This window comes from Mesocricetus auratus, unplaced genomic scaffold (assembly GCF_017639785.1).
Source record: "Mesocricetus auratus isolate SY011 unplaced genomic scaffold, BCM_Maur_2.0 Super-Scaffold_100011, whole genome shotgun sequence".
In the NCBI taxonomy this organism is placed as follows: Eukaryota; Metazoa; Chordata; class Mammalia; order Rodentia; family Cricetidae; genus Mesocricetus; species Mesocricetus auratus.
In genome coordinates this window covers 53,954,827-53,978,090 of record NW_024429195.1, presented here as the reverse complement: position 1 = coordinate 53,978,090, position 23,264 = coordinate 53,954,827, and the positions used below count along the sequence as shown (strand labels likewise).

Genomic DNA, 23,264 nt, shown 5'->3' with positions numbered 1-23,264 from the left:
AAGGACTGTTACAATCTTTGATCAGGGGCTTATGCTGCAAACTGACTGACTCTTCTTGATTCTCATACCAGATTATAAGAACAAGAAGCACAAACATTCTCCTAGAACAATGCTCTATACCAAAAGGAGAATTTCTCATGGGGAAACATTTAGTTATAACATTTTCATCATTCCTTTGACTCTACAAGAAGCTATATATTTTTTAAAGCACACAAATAGGTTGTCTTATACTAAATCTTCTCTACCAATCTCATTCTTCAAAAGGAGTTATTTTGTCTCTGTAAGTAGTACAGAGAACTATGCTTGGGGAAGAATGGAAGTGCTAATCTGATCTGAATTTCCAACTGCACTAGTTTATGAATTATGAAAGCACAATACCCAACACGAATCCTGCAACATTCTTGGCATTTAAGTACACCAATTCAAAGCCAAGTTCATTAAGTCTGAATAATTACAAAACAAATTTCAAAACTCTCCAGTTTAGATGATCAAACCAACAATTTCATAGACGATGTCTAAGGAGGATTATGATGGAGAAATAGGGCAAGGCTTTAAGTTTTTGTAATTGATCAGGGAAATAAAACTGGAATACTTTGTAACTTTAACTAGAAAGCATGCATGTGGCTTTACACAGATCAATAAGCAAGGGCAGGAAAATAGGAAAAGTAGGACAGACTATGTCTATATCCAAATAGTAATAGTAATATTCAAGATCCCCGGATGCCAATCTTCTCTGAGACCTAGAATGCTAGCAAATGCTGGACTGGGTGTAGAGCTGATCCCTAAAACATTCTTTCCTGGTAACAAATACACAATGATTTCAAAATCTTTCTCATATCATAATCAAAGGTTCTAGCAACACATTTAAAGCACTGCCAAGCATGTCTACTCTCAAAGTGTAATTTCATCAATGAAGACAAACTTAACACTGATGCGCTAACTCATGTTCTTTCCCATCTGCTCCATACATCCAGCAAGCGCTGCCTTTCTGTTTTTGTTCCTTCTTACATGTACCTTACTTTGCGGTCTAGAAAGTTTTGCTACATACATGAATCCTGAGTAATAACAAAACTTGAATAAAAGCTCTACTTTTGAACAAGCTGACAATCTGACTAAAGACAAATTTGCAAAATCAAATACAAGATCATTTATCCTGCGGGGGGGGGGGGAGAGTGAATCAATGCAATGTTTGGGTAAAACCTTGATCAAACAAAAAAAGTGAGAGAACAAATTTGGATCAAGACAACACACACACACACACACACGCACGCACGCACGCACGCACGCACGCACGCGTGCGAAAGGCTCAACAGTGAGAAAAACCTAGAAACAATGAAGGGAACTCCTCAAGGCCAGCCTTGGCTAAATGAAGGATGTCTCAATACAACAATCACCACAAATCACCGGCAAAGTCCCAAACCCTTAACCAAACAACACAGCAGGCTATGGAAGGAAAGTGCTAGGTTAACAAGGCAGAGTACAGACAAAGGAACAGAGTATAAACCTGCAGGCTGTGTAAAGTAAGCCACTGTACTGTAAATAACCTGCGTGATCTCAACTGCAAGCTAATTAAGCCCTGAATACTTACTAGACTATCTACGTCATCAATAGCTTTCTACCTCCACTGTCAATTACCAGCATAGGCACTCCAACAACATCCAAATGGGGATTACCAACCTGCTCTCTTCACTCTCCTCAAATCTCCTTTCCTCCATCCAAGCAATTTAAGTGACGTTTGTGTTCATGGACCTATCTGCTGAGCAAACTTCTTCACCTGCCTGCCCAGATAAATAGGCTTAAAGACCCTATGTAACCCATCCTCCTGAGCTCTCCTCACAAGATCCTCCCTCCTACCATCAAACTCCTGAAACACCTTCAGGTGTTCACATTCCTAGTTTAGGGCCGTTTATACAGCTGCTGTCTCTGCAATGCTCATTGCTTGCTCTTCTTTGAAATTTTAATGCCAAGTTAGGTTGCCTGCTCTTCTTAATCAGTGAGAGAAAGCACTTTATTGTAACCATAATTATAAAAATGACACTTTTATCAGCCCTGTATCTGGCAAAGCCAGATAGTCCATGCCTTTAATCCCAGCACTCAGGACAAAACCAGAGTTGTTGTTTTTGAGACAACCTTCATGTAGTCAAAGCTTGCCTTGAATCTGAGGCCAGACTGGTGTATGTGGCAAGTTCCTGGACAGCTGAGGCTACACAGTGAGGTCTCATCTCAAACAAACACCATGCCATCATTATACCGCTATGATGCTAACAATTAGCATCCCCTATTTTGTATCTGGAAAACTCAGGACCAGAAGTCAGGTCACCTGTTCAAGGCTATACAACTGTTAAGTACAGATACAGGCTCTGATCCTAAGCTAGTAAGTAAGGTTTCGCTTTTAGACACCATGGTAGACCCACAGTCAAGCATAAATATTTCTACTTTACTGTGTTTTCTTCATAAAACACAAAGGGTGTAAGAGTCAACATCGTCATCAACAAAAAGGAAGGTTGTTACTTTGTGATAAACATAGAAAGTACGGTGCACTACAACCAAATACCAGTATTTCAGAAAATAACTTTAGAAGACAACAGGCTGATTATACACTGAGACAACAGTCTCTACAACACTGATCATATCTATTTTAAAGAAATCTACATTAATTTTAGAATAAAAGTTCTTGCACAAACATCACTGCATTAACGAGATTTTTTAAACTGCTACTGGGTGTAGTGATGTACACCCAACTTCAGGAGGCAAAAGAAGGAAGCCCCCTTTTTTTGACTAAAAAGCCATTCAGTTGTAGGAGTGATGATTAGCAAGGCCCTGGTCTGACTGATACCCACCACTTGGGACTGAGGAGAGGAAGGGAGGAAGAAGAGGAGGAAAGGGGAGATAAGCAGAGGGAAAGGAAATTGGAAAAAAAATTACCCAAGGAGAACTTCAAGTAGAAATACATACAAAACTTAATATATACCAATTTTCTACATCCCAAATGAACTAAAATACTAAACTACTTTCTAGAGTAAATTCTACTGTGGCCAAACTCTAAATTTCGTAATGAAGCTAATAATCCAAACACTGTATGACAACTCTGTAACACACACCCAGAAAGTAGGGTAAATCCACTATGGCATCCTTTCCTTGTGGATCTGACTGATAGACAGACAGATAGACACATAGGCAGGCAGGCAGGCAGGCAGGCAGGCAGGCAGGCAGGCAGGCAGGCGTATAGGGTTTTCCTGCTAACGTGCTGATGCAGGTACCCAACATAAAATCAATTAGTAATTAAAGGATTCTGGGCCAGCTACTGTGGCTTGTTCCTACAGTGCCAGCAAGGAGAGGCCGAGGAAGGACAGCTTGGGGCCACCTAACCAACAAAGAGAGGCTTTCTCTCAAAACGAACAACAACAGAAAACAAACACCTAGACAAACAGAAAGGACCACCACCACACAAACCCCAGATTTGCATTAGCATGTTTCAATGTTTCACTCCCAGCCATGCAATTGGCACTGACACTCTAGTCAAAGAAAGGGGTGCTAAGTGCAAGTCACACAGCGCCAGACACAATGTAAAAGCTGTCCCTTTATTAGTGTTTAATGAGCACGCTGACAAGTTATTCAATTGCTAATACAGAATTTACCTTAAGTTGCCTTCTCAGTTCAATATACTCCACAAACACTTAAGTTCTCTCACCTGCCAAAGCAGGGAAAAGGAATAGAAACTACAACCGTCAGTGATGGCTACCTAACTTTACCAAGAAGTACTCAATTAGCATCTGAAACTATTCATGAGGAGCCTGCTAGATGAAGTCTTACTACAGGCCTGCCTATTCTATACATTCCATTGCTAGAATACTGTAACCTAAGAGTTTTTGTTTCAGTAATATGCTGAGATTCTCAACCAGCTATTCTGATTCCCCATTATTACAAATAGTTCTAATATTATTTAATTCTTGAGAACCCCCCCAAATATCAGCCAAAAATGAGTTTGAATTTCTGATGCATAGAAATCAAAGCAAGACATGCCATACATAGCTTTAGTAAATGTGAAATGTTCAGTAAGGAAGCAACAATGGGCTAAATGAACAATACAGATGGCAAGGGAGATGCACAGGAAATTGGGTGAGAATGGGCTCTACTGAAAACCCAGGGCCAGGACACACACCTGGCCTTAACACTTTGGGGAACACATGACTTAACAGTTCTTTCCAAGGGTTACAGAAAGAGTTTGTGTATTTTTGAATAATTAATACAGGAAAACAGAATGCCCAGAGTCTGGAAGCAAAAGTGAAAGACAATGTCCCAAGTCCCAAACTCTGAATCTGGTGGCCTGAAGCATCTGTCTGGGCAACATTCCCAAGCAGTGATGCCACAGCCACAGCCCCGAATGTGCCCCTCCCACTGTGTGTGTGTGTGTGTGTGTGTGTGTGTGTGTGTGTGCGCGCGTGCGTGCTCGCACGCTCGAGCACACGCCGCCTCTGAAAGCACTTATCTGAGGGTCTCCTTCTAAGAGCACCTCCTTCTCAGATTTGGTTCTGATCTTGATCTTGCTCATGTGAATAAACTGATCTTGTGGTTTTAAATTTTTTTCTTTTCTAGTTATCCGTAAGCATTATATAGGTTCAAATCCAACTCATCAAACAAAACACTTTAAATATACCAGTGTAAAAAGCAAAGCTCTAATCATCTAATAATGCTAATCTATGGGAGGAAAGTATGTATCCACTAAAGATACATGTATTTTTGAATTTAAAAAATTTAAAAACCACAAAGTAAGTTATTATTATTAAAGACAGATGTATGTTAGTGGATCACCTACGCACTGCAAAATCAACTATAGTCAGCACGGGAAGCAGCTCAATTGGGAGCACACACAGGAGAACCTAAGCTTGAGCAGCACTTCCTCACTAACACAGAAAACAGCCATGGGAGGACAAGGTAACTGCAGAAAAGCCCCTGAGTTCATTCAGGATACAAAACCATGGCTCAAAGCAACCAAGAAATGTCCTGAAGTATTTGAAGACATTTCTCAAAAGGATCAGGGGAATGCATTTCTACATGCATTCTTTATTGAGGGGTATGCATTTCTACACGGCCCTCAGAAAATTAAAACTTTAGAACTGAAGAGACAGACAAACCACTGAAAATTTTTGCATTTTGAAGATCTGTAATGCCAACAAAATACTTCGTATTCCAGTCATCTAAGACTTACAGACACACTGGAAAAATGCTAGCTACACTAGGTCATATCAAGAATATGTTTTCCTGTGTTTAATTTCAAACATCTTGCTGTGGGCTCTATAACCTACACAACACATGATATGGATTACAGGGAACAGATAGTCTTCGAAAGCATTGGCTGAACAATGTGGAGATAACATGCCTTTGCATCCTACGTGTTTCTGTTAAGGGCAAATGCGGGAGGGCAGAATGTCCCAGCCCCCCTGTCAAACATGTCTGAATTTCTCTCATTACCTGCTTGACACCTCAAGAAAGAAGAAAGCACACTTAAAGCTAGTGGAAGCTTAAAACCTGCCACCTCCTCAGACTCACAGGGTTAAAATGTGGTCCATGAATCTGCCTTTCTTTTATCTTAGCTTCTTTTTCTGAACATGTTTTCTTTTCTGAACACTGAACTTTTACCTAACAATTTACACAATAAGCTTTATGAAGAAACACACACACACATTTCTAAACTAACAAAATGACTCACTGGCAAGATGGCCCCATCCACCCTCAAAATATTGATGATAATACCATCGTTAACCCCAGCTTTCCCCACCATATACTTACCTGTGCAACTTCTTTCAACATTTGCTACTCTGGGGATTGGAAAGCTCAGAGCTGGAGGCTGAAGTGAAGAAGGAAAGGTTGGAGGGTGAGCCATGGCACCAGCCCCACACTAGGAGCTCCCCTGAGATATTACAGCAGGGTTGACACCATAGCTCTGAAGTTCAAACTCCAGCAAACGATAAGAAAGGAGTCCAACCAGAACATGATAAACGATGGGATTCTTCTGCTCTTTGAAAAATAAGGAAATCATGCTATAAAGATCTGAATGTCCAGTTTCAACATTATGACTCCCTGTTTATCTCTTCATATTACCCAACCCCAGAATCATCTTTCAGACTGCTTGAAAATACTAATTAAAACAATTGAAAAGGGCAAAGCTCTGAAGAATCTTGCACACTTTCCCAGAATATGTGAAGACAGGGCTTACCTGGGCTTCATGAAAACATGTTAGGAAAGCATGTTCAAATATGCTGCCTAGCCACTCCTTACACACTGTGTTCTCCTGGGTACTCAAACCTTAACTCTACACTCTCATCATGTTGACACCATCCATCAACAGGAGGGAAGCTGAATTACACAGCTATCACTCCTAAAAATGGATCAGTGAACTTTTTAAAATGAGAGAACTTTTGGTTTAAGTTTTGGGAAGAAATTAATTCAAGTGTTCTATGCAAACTTGAAGGAAAAAAAGGCTCTGTCCATCAGAGATTCATTTTAATCAAATCAAATGATGAATTTTTAAAGATTTTCTAGGGTGGGTGAGGTGGCACACACCTGTAATTCCAGCACTTGAGAGGCTTAGGTAGGGGGATCACTGTGAGTTTGACAACAGCCTGGGAATGTGCCTTTAAAAAGGTATTTAAACAATCTGATGATGGGAGATGAAACTGTCAAAATATTAAATTTCCTCATTTTGGGGAAAAGGCAGTGCTAGAGGCTGACCTCAGGGTCCTGCACATGCTAGACAAGTGCTTTATCACTGAACTATACCCCGCTTCCCAGTCCCTACTCATATTCACAACTGTGAGTACTTAGTTAATAATTTAAGAGCTAAATACACTCCATTACACTTAAGCTATTTCAAAACAATACTCAGTAAAATGGTATCACTGAAGACTATGATATTTTCAAATTCCCGTATTTAAAAATACATATTACTATATCAGAATCCTGAATGTGGTACAGTGCAGTTAAAAACATACAGTATTCTTTCAATGGGGGAAGACAGTTTAAAATGCATCTAAATATTTGATCTCATAAATTAATTTAGCAAATGTTTATTCAATGTCTACTATGCCAAGTGCTATATGATGCACACTCTGCTAGGATTTTCTACAGTTTACTAAGTCTCTCTAGAGAGCAGAGGAACGTGCAAACAGCAATGGAAAGGCTCTCCTGCACCACCACTCAGGCTCCTTGCCTCTGCCGCCTGTCCTTTATTATCTCTACTTCCTCTGGGACCGCTTTCCTCCTCTCTTACACACTGTGTTCCTGTGACACTGTCTCTTTGCTGCTGTTCCTCACACACATCAGGGACATCCAGTTTAGAGGTCTTGGTTCGTGTTAGGTTCTCCAGATAGAGCACTCCTCTAGATATATCCAGCTTTGCCTACTTCAGTTGTTTAATTATTCCTGTCCACTTAATTTTACATTTAATTTATCATTTCTACCTACTTACACTTAAATCTTTTTAATCAGACTTTATCTAATCCTCTGTCTTTCATGACATTAATGTCATATACACTGGAGAATGTCTCAATTTTGGTTTGAATACTTTTTATAACCAGATTGAAATTATGTATTTGAATGCTGTATCACCACAAAAGCCTTTCAAAAAGTTCACTACATGTACTTCATGTATTTCCAATATATGAGCATGTATGATGCTATATTTATTCCAGGTGGTGCTAGCCTTGAACTTGTTTAAGTTGGTACATCTGCCAGTTTCCCTACTGTAAATTACTACTTCTGCCTTTTAAAATAATGATGTTTTCATGCTGGATGAGGCAGGGAAGTTATTACATTGATAAATAACTGCTCTATTTGTATATGATGGCTGCTTTACACTGAAAGCAGACAAACCTTGAAGTGTAATTAAAGAGTACACTGTAATTTTATTTGGGGCAGACAGGAAGAGAGATACTCTCACATAGTTTTTCAGCTTTTACCTTTGAATTATAACTTCAAATATTAAAAACATACATAATGATGACAATGACACTGTAGAGAAGGATTAGCAACTAATGGCAGCATGCATTCAGACACTGCTGCAGCACTTATTACTTGTGGTGGTCTATGGTAATTTGCTGTTCCTGTGTTCCTTCTACATTTGTTAGATGCTTCTACAAAAGTAAATCTTCAGAGAATCACACTCTTAAATTTGAGCAGTGTCAATGATTGTGCATAATCAGTCCAACAGGACATCAGAAGACAAGAACTTAAGGATCTTCAAACTCAAGACTCTTATTTCGCCCACCGCATATTTAAAGAATTATCACAGTGCTTTTATCCTGGCAGAAAGGTTTTAAAACTTAAAGTGCCAAATATTGGTCCCACATATGGCCTTTACATTTTTGAGAAAATATCAGATTTTCATTAAAAATTATAACTTCAAGTAGAAGAATGAATAATAACCACTTATGGGTCTATTAGATACCAGAAAAAAATGGAGTGAATGAATTCAAAGGAAATGGTTTGATTTTTTGCTTTAGGTTACAGGTCAGAGCATGACAATTTGGAATTTATTTATTGATCTGTATTATGGTTCTTTCCAAATGATATTTTGTACGTGGTCAGATCTAGTGTGATAGCTTTGTGTTGCATATTACATAGTGTCTCTTACAACAGAAAGCATCTACACCACACGTAAGTAGTAACACAAAATCTTCTCACTATTCAGAATGATCCATCTATCTCCTCAACTAACTAACTTAACATTTCAAAGAATGACACCTTAAAACTTCTGGTCCAACCAACATGGGCTAGTAGTCACACTTTCTTCTCCTAATACAACTTAAAAAGGATAAAATACATAGGCAACAGATCGGTAGTTCAAGGCCTGCTCGAGCCATAGAAGAAGACCTGTCTCAAAATGAGAGGGAAAATGCATTAACAACAGTTCTCAGGTTTGGAACTCAGTAACTGACTATCTGACTAAGTGAGTTTTCTGGCTGTAACAGAAGAAGGAGCCTGGTGGGTAGTCCACTGGACCCAGAGCAAGCAGACTAGACAGCTAGACAGGAAGAGGCTGCACAGGGAAACAGCTCAGGAGAACTGCAGAAGGGCCCCAAGTCTTCAGTGCAGTACTTACTGACCGGCAAGCATGAGAAGGAGCCATCAAGGGCAGCAGGAAAAAACCACCTGCGAACCAAGAAACCGATCCTAAAGGCTCCAACTGAAATACACATCATTACTGTTTGCAGAAGCCAAAGCAGAAAAACACTGTAATTAGAGGGACGAATAAAGTACTCAGAAAAACTCTAGCTTAGTAGATGAAGAAACCTTGCCCCACCTAAAAGCTATTGTTTCTCTTTAATGAAAAAAAATTTAGAGGAAAAAGGGCAGAGGTAGAGACAAGAGAAAGATCTCACAAGGATCACATAGTTCCTAAGTAATTTAATTCCACTCCCAGGAAACCTCAAGAATGTGAACATAAATACTATTATTTAGTATTTATTATATGTAAGACAACACAACAAAACTACCAAGAGCCAAAAAAAAAAAACAACAACTATGCAAAGGAGCAGTAAGAGTATATATAACGTGTAGGAAAAACTCCAATAATCAACAGAAATGTTCTATTAATAAAAACGACATAGATGGCAGAATTAGTAAACAATGGCAAATCAAATGCCATGTTCAAAAGAAGGCAGAAAAGCAACCAGCATGCTAAGTCAGAACAGGGGGACAGTGGGTCAAATCCATTTAACAACATATGCAGAGGGAAAACAAACAGGGTAGTGATCAGTAAATGGAGGGAGATCCTCAGGGCAGCTTTGTATGTATGTAATTGAGTCCCATGGAAGAAAGCACAGAAATCATTCGAAGAACCAAAACTCCCCCAAAGAAACAAAAGACAATTTAATAAAAACTACAAATGAACACAACAACTTCTAAGCACTAGAGTCATGAAGAAAATTATACCATAATCAAAACCACACACTAAAAATTTATCATAATAAAACAAAAGGTTTTAATCCTCAGTAGTAGTCAAAGAGAGAAAGATACACATAGACAACCAAGGATAACTGCTGATTGTTCACTAGATGCAAGACAGAAGACAGTGGAGGACCATCTTTAAATACTGTTTGATTAGCAGACTGGTTAGGTCATCCCACACAGGCACACCCAACACTCTCCATCTACCTGCTTCAGTTCTGCACTGGGATTACAGGTCTGTGCCAGCCCACCTGACTAGCATACTATTTTTTTAATTCTAAAAGAGACACTACCAATTTTCAATTTCTTATTGAGCAAAAATAGTTTTTAAAATGAAGAAAAAAAATAGACATTTTCACACACAGGAATCCTAATAGAATTCATCACCACCAGAAACACATTTAGAAGAAAAACCCTTTGGTAAACCTTTTAGTAAGAAGAAAATGATAAGCCAAACAAAAACATGAAGAAAATGAAAAGAGAAAAGGAAATGGGGAGGAAAAATAGGGAAGGAAAAAAGGAAGAGTAGAAAATGGAAAAAGAAAAAAGTCATCAAAGTATGGATGACACTAAAAAACAGAAAAACCACAATTAGTACCCCGCCAAGCAATATATAATGAAGTATGTAACAGAGATAGATGTATGGGAAATTCTTCCTTAGGAAATGAAAGTTTAGTCAGACCTAGAAAACAAACATGTTGTATGACAGTATGGCAGATCACTGAAAAAGTAAAGTGTTCCACTGAATCACAGAAACACTGCAGGAAGTACCTATCCATCTAGCCAGACTCTAACTAACACGTCCAGTATGCTCAGGTGGGAATACAAGAACAAACAGTAAAGATTGATAAGCACAAACGTTTCCATAATTAAATGTACTGCTCAACATGGAAGAGAAGTAGGAAAATACAGCACCCTAAAACATTTAGAGCACATAAACAAAGAATTCGTATTATACTAACTACATTCTGCAGTCCCAGAGGGATTTCAGGAGAAATCAACAGAAAGTAACAAGAAAAGCTTGATTCAAATTGAGGTCAGCTGAGCTATATAGTGATAACCTCTATCAAAAACTCAAAGACAACTTTTGAAAGAATTGCACAAGAAAGGAGTGGGAAGGGAGTAAGGAAAAGAATGAATTATCTTTGGAGCAATTTCTTTACCCCCATCAACATGTATCTGTATAAAATAATCACATGTCAACATTCTATTTAATGGCGACAACCAAAAGCTTGCCCCGTAAGGTAAGTAACAAGTCAAAGATTACTACTCAACAATTTCTTTTCAAAACCTTACCAGAAATACCAGTCAATTTAGACATGCTAGTCACAAAATAAAACTATCATTTCAAATGACTATTGGTATGAAAACACACAAACTACTAATGAATTACAAGAATAAAAGTTGTGCAACAGTGACAAAACTCAATTTGAAAGAAATTAGTTATTTTGAATTAATGTTAACACCTATAGAATATACTCCTTTAATGAACCACTTACAACCACAAATCAAAGTACTTCAGGTGTAAAGGTGAGTGGATTTAAAGGTCTACAGAACATCCCAACACACGAATTCACAGATAGCAAGAAAACTATAAAAGGACCATCCTTTCTAACCAAGAACAAAGTGAATACAATTCCACTCAGTTGGAAGAGAGTCTTGAAAATATTCAAAATGTGTCAGAAGACTCATGAAGACCAAGTTTAACAGACATAAATACCAGATATAAAGCTATGACAGTGTGAAAACAGGCAGCACTGCACGGCCATAGACAAGCTTATCAGAGTACAGAGAAGAAACAGCAAGTGCTTACACAGACAGAAGGCTAGCACTGGTTGGTTAGGGCATGACTGCCTGTTAGAGAGGATATTGGACTCGTAACTCATACCTTATATAGTCAATTTCAGATAGATGTAAAGTCAAATAAAAAAGAAAAGCACAATTTTAAGTCTTTAAAAGACTATATGAAAATATCTTTGATCTTTATAGGGAAATATGTCTCAAGTACTATCTCAATGGATTGTGACATTATTGAATGTCCAACAAATACTAATCCTATGGAAGAAACTCAAAATTGGTTTACTCTCAAAACACTCCTCAAATACCACTTGGAAGGTGACAATTCAAGAAATTTAGAGTATTAGTTTATCCCTAACTTCATGCAGTCCCCTTTTATTATTTTCATTCAACATTTGAAAATCCATGGCTTGTTTTCTGGGGTATCCCTGGCTGTTCTCCCTCACATCTTCATCTGGAAGCCCCTCTTTGCAATGTCTGCTGGCCCACAGTGCACTGTTTTGACTGCATTCTTTAGAGATAGGAGCACTTGTAGACTCCTCTCACAGTAGTTAACAGAATCTTTTATAGTCATCTAATGAATCTGGCAAAAACCCTACTCTGATTTCAGACTAGCTAATCATGCTAACCAGAGGATACCTGCTCAATATTCTTGAGTGTTTCTATTCCTATGACTTGATCATCACTCAATCGCTTCCATGTCTACTTTTTAACTACAAAAAATTGATAGAGGATTTTTTGTTTTCATCTACTTTCATTCTGAGGTTCCCAAGGATACCATTTCACCAATTTTACTAGAAACACATCAATGGGTTTTGGTTTGGATTTTTTATTTTAATATGGGAATTCAGAAAAATCCAAAGACAAATGATGCTGCAATCATTGATACCAGCAAAGACAACTTTGCTTGCTTCTATATTTTATCTGGCTCACAGAAATATTTTTATGAGTAATTTCAAATTGAATAACGAATACATTCCATATTCACAAGTGAGGCAAATCAGTTGCTTTTTTTTTTCTGAAGAAAACAGTATTTTTCATGTAGAGCCTAGGGCATAAATTCCCAAAACGAGGCCACAGTCACAAAATAAATACAAAGTGTGCCACCAGATACTTTTAAATCTTCAGAAAACCAGAAAGTATCTGATATCCCACTATAAGACATTGGCCTAACAGATTTACTTAGCAGAATTCTTTGATTCTAGGGAACTAGTAGAAACCAAACACACACAACATCCCAAAACAGTAATGGGAATGTGTAAACCCCGAGTTTTATTACAAGTAAACAAGCTTTCTAGAAAGCAAATGCCATGGGGCAGTTGAGATGGCTCAGTAGGTAAAGATACTTGCCACAGAGTCCAAGTTCAATAACCGGGACCCACATGTTAGAAGGAGAACCAACTCTGGCAAGTTGACCTCTGACCTACACCACGTGTGTTATGTGTGTGCACACATGAAACAAGCACACAGAAACAAACATAATAAGAACAATTAGAAAAAATAACCATGATGTCATTTTATGATTTCAGAAGAATATGCTTGCATGTAACAGAAAGGAAGGCTAGCAGCTGGGCGGTGGTGGCGCACGCCTTTAGTCCCAGCACTCAGGAGGCAGAGGCAGGCGGATCTCTGTGAGTTAGAGGCCAGGCTGGACCGACAGCCTCCAAAAAATACAGAGAAACCCTGTCTTGTAAAAACCAAAAAAAAAAAAAAAAAAAAGGAAGGCTAGCATAATGTAACAGTGAGCCAAACTGTGAGGAACTTGAGAAGTCATGTAACCTGATATTAGTTGGCCAAGGAAACACAGGGAAGAGGAGACAGAATGCTAAATAAAATAGCAAGCTTTACTTTAAAAACATTCCACGAGAGGGCTACTGCTGAAACTGGCACAAACAGCACCAACACTACTATTATTACTACTATTCTGCAGCGCCAGTTAGCAGCTGTAATAGGCAAAGAACCAAACATAAAAAGGCATCAGTTCGAGTTTTAGCCCACTCTTTCTTTGTATCTCTGTCTAGGGACAATAGTTAGGAGCCTTTGTTGTCAAGATTTTCAAGAGCAAAGAGAATAATAAATACTGTGACATAGTTCACTAGATTTAGTCTCTTTTAAATTACCTTTTTTCATCTGCTTACTGTTGCTCACCTTCATTCTGTATCAAATAGCAACAAGAACTAAAACATAACTCCATCATTATACTAGGCACTATAACTATTGACAAATTTCAACTATTAAGTATTCATTTAAAAACAATTCCAACAGACTTTCTGCTACTAAGTGTTCTCTGATACTCAATGTCTATTTTCATATTTTACATATTTGAAGGTAATGTTTCTAAACACATTAGAAGGTACTGCGTACAAGCTAACAGCAACAATTATGACTCTAAGATATCATCAACTAACTGTTGATGCATTTGGACTGCAAATAAATTTTTCAATGCTAACTTATAAAAATTGAAAAGGGGTATTTCCACTGGGCATGGTGGCTTGCACCTTTAATCCCAGACGCAAAGGCAGGTGAATCTCTGTGAGTCTGAGGACAATCTGGTCTACAGGGCAAGTTCCAGGACAGCTAGGGCTACACAGAGAAACACTGTCTCAAAATTCCAAAAGAGGGGAGGGGGAAAAAAAGGAAGAGGAGTATTTCATTGCTTATTTATAATTAAATTTTGTTGCAGTATAAAATGTTAATCTGTATATAGTAATAACTAACACTTACCAAATAGAACTAACCTAATAATTAGGGTAATTTACACTTTATATTACATTGTTAAGTGTTGACTTGGGAAAGTGTCTGGGTTTAAGTAGGCTGAAAGTTCATAATTCCTATACAAAATAATGCAATTTAAGGCATAATTTGACAAAATATATGGAAAACTACATACATAATAAGAAATACATATAAAAAAGAATGAAACACCAAACTCAAATTAATGATTACTTCTGGAAAAAATAAGATATAGCAGTATCTCCGTAAGTATAATAAGCAAACTGAAAATACACATTTGCTAAAAACAACAACAAACCCCAAAGCAGCAAGTCTTTACATTTGCACTTTTACTTGTGAGAAAAGACCACACAGCAAACCGCTGAGAGAAAAGTCAGGAAGGTGAGCTCTCACAATGGACTTTGGGTTTAACATTTTTATGTGGAACAAATTATTTTATTGCTAAAAGATAAATGACAGAAGGTTCCATTCACAGTAAAAATCTTGGAAATACCACTAGTTGATATCTAGCATATTTCCCTGTTGTTCTTTTCAGTTTTTTCATTGTAACTTTACTCAAACAATATGCACTAAACATCTCTATACAGCAGGTACTAGGTACTAGTAGTATCAAAATAAATAAGGTTCCAGTTTTCAACAACCATATTATATACAGAAACACTGTCTTGCAGTTTTATACAATGACAGAAACAATCTAATGTGCAGCATTCAGTACAGTAGCCACTAGCAGATGTTTACACTGAACGTTTAAAATGTGGCTTGCATGGCTGCAGTGCCATTTAATTCAAATGACTTTAAGCAGATGTTTACACTGAACGTTTAAAATGTGGCTTGCATGGCTGCAGTGCCATTTAATTCAAATGACTTTAAGCAGTCATTTGTGGCTACTGTCTACAGAACCACGGTAAACGTATACAGGAAATAGAAGGAAAACAGGCGACTTTCCTGTGCTAAAGTGAACACTAATCTACAAGTACGTCAGATTTGAGAGCAATAGAAAAACATTATGGGACATGTTCTAGAAAAACGTAAATCAAATTATTGAGTCATGAATAAAGGCCACCAATATATGAGACATCCAAATAATTAAAGCCTGGGACACAAGGTACAGGAGAGCTAAACTAAGCAAAAGGCAGTTAGGGAAGAGGTATGAGGGAATAAAATCATGTGGAGGAAAATGCGGAAAAGTCAACGAGGTGTCGTGTTTAGAGTCTGACTGAGAGAACAGTGATTGTCAACGTGATGATTACGATGATTTAGATTTATACCTGTTCATAGCTATGGTAAAATTAGTGTAAATTACAGAAGGCAAAATTGTAGAAAAAAGTAAAAACTGACACAATGTCCACCCTTTTATAAAAAATTTGATAACCCTTCTAAAGTGAATGAACAATGAACCACTTAAATAAATTGCTTTCCTAAACTAATTTATTTATGCAAACAAACCTCATCTACTATATTCAAATACCTAACTGAGCTTATTGACAAAACATACAAAGTAGATACTACTATAAAAATCAGTACTTTAGCGCATGTGTAACTGAAAATCATTAGAAGGTCTGTATGGAAAGGAGAACTAGAGAAATAGTCTTGTTAATCTCAAATATTAGGCTATTATCAGGATGCTTAAAGACTCAAATTCCAAAACTAAAAGCTCTCAAACAAATGAAAAGTTATACAGACACAAAAAGTTTACTTTAACCCTGAAAACAACAAAATTCCTATAAAGTAAAAATTTATAAACTCTAATGTGGTTTCATCTTAGGCTCTACAAATGCCGAAGAGCTACTAAAAACTACATTGTTTACTTGGTGATTCAGCATTCTAGGATTGCCCCATCCACTCTTAATAAACTCATCCTAATGCTAGATATGAGACCATGCTTTCACGCATAGGTTCTTTCCAGGGGGTCTTCAAAAACAAACCAGTTTGACAATTCAGATTTAAACTTCTATATCCAAAGACGTTTCAATATACAGTGGACACAACTGTATAGCAATAAAAGGCACATGGGCAGAAAGCTCAAAAACTTGTATTGTTTACATATCATGTAGAATAAAGTACCTTTAGAGTAGCATAAGCAGAAATCCAGGAACTCTCATTATGTGCAAAATATAACTGCTTTATTCCTTTTAAAAGTATAAATTCAGGATTTGTATATAAATAATGGTTCCATAACACAAATTAGCTATAAATCGAACAAAAGTTCTATATATTGTCACACTTTGCAAAGAGGATTGTGAGTACCTCAATGCCACGTAACTGAGGATCACAATAGTCTTCAAGTAATTTGATCAAACCTAACAAAAGATGCAAAAGTCCAAGACGTGTGACCAGTCAACATCTTCCAGGTGCTGGGAGTGGTTTCGAGACAGGAAGAGCTAGATATATACAAATACAATAATGAACAAAGGCTAGACCAGTCTATGAGAACCAGTCAGAAAAGAGAGGTTCTGGGGAGAACCAACTCAGAGTAGCCTCAGCTTACTCTGCTTATTGCATATAACAACCTGGCCAAAAACTTCATCTCTCAAGTTAGGTGAAGGCATAGGTTAAGATACAGAGCATAATTTACTGGAGATAGTGCTCCAAACCAGAACCCAAGTCTTCTAATAAAAAACTCTTTGCTGACACATACTATAAAAACTCACTTTACATTTTCTCCAGTGTTCACTTGCCTCAAAGCAGGGAAACAAAGAATTCATTACACTAAAATAAATGACTAGTGCGGGAGTGAAGAGCTGCCCAAAGCTGGTTTTCTGGCTGCCTTATGGCCTCAAGGGACGGAAACTCCTAAGGTGAGAGGGATCAAAGAGCTGGATACCTATTGGTACAGGAAGCCTCATTTCCACAGGAATTTTACCATTACTCACATTTCATACTGGATTCACTATTAAATGAAATCAAGTAAGTTTCCATTTAAAACTTAAAACACTATTTTTTTTAATAAATCAGCTCAATAACACCTATCTTTAAAATTCACCTTCTTTGAAAGCGAAGAAGAAATAGGAATGTTACATTTCCACTATTGTTTGAGCGTCCCCATGTAATTATATAAAGGATGGAAGTGTTAAAAAACCAAGGAAACAAGAATCTGATGTAATAGGGACAGCAAATTAGTGACAAATTAACCAGAATCTGGGTCATCATACATTCCTGGATTTCATTTGTATTTCTTCTATAACTTATTCGATGTTGTCTATGTTTCTCTAACACTCTATTATATAAAATATAACCCCAAACTTACATTTCATTCTTCCAGGAATAGGCATAAAAATAACTTTATGCCTTTGAATTCATCCCCAAAATCATATATTATATATCAAATATCCCTAAACTTGGCATATGTCTCAGAAAATTTGTTCTGGTACTAAGTAGATATTATAAACACATTCCACTTTGAAAAATGTTACAACTATTTCAGCTGTTAATGTCATTATGTAATTTTTAAACTTGTAACAAAATTTTCAGGTATACTCATTATAATGTGCTAATTTCAATTAAATATTACATTAAAACAGTTCGATGTAGTCATATGACAAATAGAGAAAGGGGAAGGAAAAAATTCTTACCTGGTAGTTTCTTTTCTCAGATAATGTATGTCCATCAGTCCTCACCATAGAGTCGTGTCCTTTCCTCACAGTACTGGAGGCAATCAAATAGAACTGTCACTCAAGGGTCGTGTCACAGGAAGGACCGCCCACCAGTTCTCCCTCTAGAGTGGAATTATCCAAAAGCCATCAAAATTACTAACATGTAAATATACATAACATTACAAAATATTCAACATGACACACAAAATTTAAAGAGAAACAAAGAAGTAGCTGAGCACGGAACTCTCAAGTAGAGATTAAAACGTCATCTTACACTTACTCCCACCATTATGTCAGTGATCAGACATATATATAAGAAGAAACTTAAAACTGAATGAAAACAAAGTTGATATAAACACGTTAAAAAAATACCCCCTAACTTTGGGGGGTGGGGGTATCTTAAATGTTCTCTGGTTATTCTCCGAATACCCAATTAACTCAGATTCATTTAACCCAATGCCTATATTTCAATGCCAGGAAATGTAAACTATGTATTGATCCATGTCACTCACAAAACTTATTTTTATACTATAAGCTGTAAACACATTTTTAAGATAATTATTAGATTAAACCCAATGCTCTATCAACATCAATTCCAATGATGAAGAACACATGCCTGCCTCTCAGCCCTCCAGTTTCATGCACACTGCAACAGAATTCACTTTTTGGCGTGGCATAGGGGGTTAATAATCTCATTTCTTAAGCTGGGTAAATAGGCACAAAATAATACACACTCTGCAGGTCAGATTTAAAGATACTGAAAGTTCAAAGATTCAAAAGTAGTTCTACAAAGAATGTATATGATACTTTTTCAGGACAAATAGCTTTATTAGTATAAACCATTTTCACTTACAAAGTAGTAGTATAACTACTGAACTAATGTCACTATTACAATTCTGGATCAAATTTAAAGTAACTTATATTTACTATTGTATAAAATGTACATTAGGATGAGATACTAAAAACATCTAATCTATAATTCATAAATAAGGTGAGGACTAGGGAGAAGGCTCAGTGAATAAACTGCCTGCTTTGCAAGCATGAGGACCTAGGTTTCCATCCTTAGAACCCATGTAGCAGCCTGGGGTGGAGGAAACTCATTGTTCTGCCAACCAGGATATCCCAATCAATGAATTTCAGGTTCAGTAAGAGAGCAATACCAATTGAGGATGCTTCATGTGGCTTCTATAGCCACACACCAAATATATCACACACACTAGCACCATACACCAACTCTTTAAATTTTTATACAGTAGTAAATTATAAACATGCATATATACATGTCTGTGTAGGGTTTGTGGTCATGGGAACAGTGCCCAAGAGCCAGAAGAGGGTGTCAGGTTCCCAGGAGCTGTAGTTAGTTACAGGCAGTTAGGAGCCACGTGGCATGGATGCTAGGAAGCAAATCTAAGTCCTTTGAAAAAGCAGTAATACTTGTAACCAATGAGCCATTTCCCATGTCCCACAATTTAAAAACAGCAAAAAAGAACCCAACCAGTATTATTAAAAAGGACAGATACAAAAATGTATCTATTACTTCTTAAACATAATTTGTTAATAGAATAATTTTTAAATGAAAAACTAACGTTATTGAACACCACTCTACAAAGAATCGATACAATGAAATCTATACCTAGCTCCTACTACATACATTAAAAAATTACAAGGTTGCAGAAGTTATGTTTTTACTCAGTTTTGATCATCATACATGGTATATGTTGGACTGAAATACTTCAAGACGCCCAACTCTAAGCAAATGTGCAACTGCTCATTAGAAACTTTTTATGTGTTTTTAGAATAAAGTATGTCTCTCAGAAATAAGTTTTTTTTAAGTCACTACATAGTTACTGCTCTAAGTGTAGTCAACATTTACACTGTTTTGAATTTATTATTTAAGTCATGCCATGCTTGAGATTGAGCACAGAACCCTGCAAATGCTGGGTAAAAGCACTCTATCACAATGCTACATTCCTGAGTCTGGAATTAGGGTATTTTAAAGGAAAAAGTACCCAGTCAACTGGATGTCCCATAACAATAATGTGACACTTATTTGACTTGGCTGTCACCAAAATAAATAAGAAACACATTACATAAGCTCCTAAATGGTAATCTTGTTTTAATAGTAGCTTATAATAACATTAATAAAGTTTTAGGATAAGATCTATCCTACCTTAATGTATTCATGCTAACTGAATCCAGTGGACAACAGTCTAAAATTTGAGTGACTATATTTTATAGAATAAGAATGCTTTCGTCTTTGAATATATTTTGTGCCAATATAGTACACTTTCACATCATAAAAATTTCATCAAGAAGCATTTAAAATCTAAAAGAAGGTAACTTTTAATACCTTAATGCCACAACTTTAATAGCACAACCTAATTTTACAAAAAAGTAAAATTTTATGTGCTAAGTAACACTTTAATCATAAAATTAACATTTCACCAGTAAATTAAATATATATATATATTTACTTTGAAAGATGACAGCTTTTAGTATGAAAGGAAATTTTATTCACTTTTTGCTTTCTTCTGTATTTCAAGGTTCTAACCAGGATAGGAACTAATATTCTATATTAAAGGAGAATCATCTCTTTTTAAAAAACAAAAGGAAAAAAAATAAAGGCGCTTTTTATATTCTTTTTCCATGAAAGGAAAAAAAAAAAAAGACTAGCTTTATTCATCCACTTTAAACCAGACAAAATATAGAAAACAGTACTCTGGAATATATAAGCACCAGTCATTTCAGGATATAAGGAAACAAACATGAGAAGTGAGCTCTATCTATAGCATTCCCAGATCACTCTAGGAGGGCTCTGAGGCTGATAGGAAAGGCAAAGTGGAAGCCAATCAGAGTTCAAGGTTCTTAGAAGCACAAACAAGAACCAAGCAAGAAAGGAAACAAGGTAACCAGATTTTGCAGGGTAAATAGACAGAAGACGACAGAAATGAAGAACTCCAAGGACATGAAGAGAGAATTCCTATGTCAGCTTAGACTGAGTAATGAGTTGTATCTGAATTTGAAAAAAAAAAACTATACAGAAAAGTCTTCTGAAAACTTGTGAGAAGAGGAATCAATCCTCAAAGCTCATGGTCATGAAACCAGAGTAGAACTCAGCTAGCAAATCAAATAAGCTTTAGAAAAAGACAGGAGGGCGTTTTAAGAAAGCTTAGAATCAAGCTCAGAAAAGATTAGCCCAGTTCTAAGTAACACAACTGCACCTTTAAACAATCCCAACAATACATAAGCCAAATCAATGAAGTAGCATAAAATAATCCAACAGCAAGTATATGACACCAGGCTGAAGAGGAATGGCTCCAAAATTTACCATTTCAACAAATAATGGAAAATTGAAACACCCTGCATCCTATTTGGCCACCACAAATTAAAACTAAAAATCAACAACACAAACAATAGAAAGCTTACTGACTCATGGAAACTAAACAACTCACTACTAAATGAACAATGAGTTGACTCAAATTAAGAAAGAAATTAAGAGACTTTCTAGAATTGTATGAAAATGAATACACAAGCATACGCAAGCTTATGGAACAGTATGAAGGCAGTTTTAAGGGGCAAATGTATAACACTGAAGGAAGAAGAATAGTTATTAGAATACTAGTTAACTATATATCACACCTGAAAGCTCTAGAAAAGAAGAAATTACACTGGAAAGGTATAGTTGGAGGAACTAGTCAAACTTGGGGGTGGCATCAATATATAGAAAAAAATCAATGAAAACACATAGCTGGCTCTTTGAGAATAGCAAATTAAATAAAAGGGGAAAAGCATATCAAAATTAACAAAATTAGAAATGAAAAGGGGGACCTAACATCAGACACCAAAGAAATCCAGAGAATCACGAAAACATACTTTAAAAATGTGCACTCCACCAAATTGGAAAATATAAACGAAATGGATAACTGTCTCAATATATAGCCCTTACCAACGTTAGATCAAAATCAGGTAAGTGACATAAACAGACCTTTAACTCCTAGTCAAATAGAAGCAAGCATTAAAAGTTTCCTAACCAAAAGCACTATAAGGCACAGAATTCTAACCAGACTTTCTAAGAAGTGTTAACACCAATACTCCTCAAATTAGTCCACAAAATTCAAACAGAAGCACCACTGCCCAATTCATTTTACAAGGCCACAATCACCCTAATACCCAAATCACATAAAGAGCATTACAGATCAATTTCCCTTCTGAACACAGATGCAAAACTGAAAAAGACAATTATCCCAATAATATGATATTCAGGAAAAGCAAAAAATGTAAAGTTAAATCAATTTTTATTCTATGGTCTTAATTCACAAAACTGTTAAATAAAGTGACTCAGAAACGTAGACAATTATAGATGACTTTCCCAATACTACTTTTTCTCCAGCCACAGTGCTCAGTGATATTTCTAATAATGTCCAAATATCTTGAAGTTTGAGAGTAGAGATATCTGTAATGTAGTCATTGCTACACACTCACAAGCTAAAAGTATACGTTTAACGAGGCTAAATAGTTGAACCAGTTGGCTAAGGTTGGTTTTATCACTTTTCATTTAATATAGGGAAGATATATTTCAGATTGACTATTAATGAGAATCATCTAAAAGATCTGGCCAGTTTCACTGAAATCAAATAAAAGTCCAAGTAAATGCATTTAGCCAGAAAAGAAAAAATCATAGGTAACTGTATTCTAAATGCTCATACTTCACCCAAGTTGCCCTTCCTCCCAGACAGAACTCATTACAGAGAGCTGTAACTGATCAAAACCTGAAAACAACAGACTGTGGGATGCCCAGAGGCAACGGGCAACCCCTACACCTAACGCTAGGAAAACATAAAGGAAAGGAGAAGGTTGTTAAAAGCCAGAGTACTAGGAATTCAGCTGCAAGTTTGTATTTTCTAGCTATGACTGTAAAGGGACTGGGCTTGAAATCTCAAAGATAAGGCTGCCTAAAGACTGAACCACTGTTGACTTGCAATACTAACAGGGATGGGGACAATTGCACAGAGTCCCACCCATTGATAAATAAAGGCAATTAAAAACCTAAAGTTTGTGAAATTACAGTACTATATACTATAACTCTTTTCCTCAATAGACACCCCAAAATTACTAAACTACAAGCACAAAAACGTTTGTGTGCCAGGCATAGTGACACAGGCCTCTAACCCCAGCACTCAGGAAGATGAGACA

General features: G+C 36.7%; 1 protein-coding gene across 5 annotated transcripts in view; it reads right to left on the bottom strand.

Moving 5' to 3' along the window:
- The window catches only part of Cnot2 (CCR4-NOT transcription complex subunit 2), an 87,060-nt gene that overhangs the window by 42,046 nt on the left and 21,750 nt on the right, over positions 1-23,264 (bottom strand). For 2 of the 5 annotated variants that reach the window (XM_040754838.1, XM_040754841.1), the window contains exon 2: positions 18,051-18,123. In XM_040754838.1, the coding sequence (XP_040610772.1) occupies positions 18,051-18,123 (73 nt within the window). Of the gene's footprint in view, positions 1-1,677; positions 1,698-5,790; positions 5,849-18,050; positions 18,194-23,264 lie in introns of those variants that run through there. The other 3 variants (XM_013121547.3, XM_040754839.1, XM_021233756.2) reach the window with 3 other exon arrangements.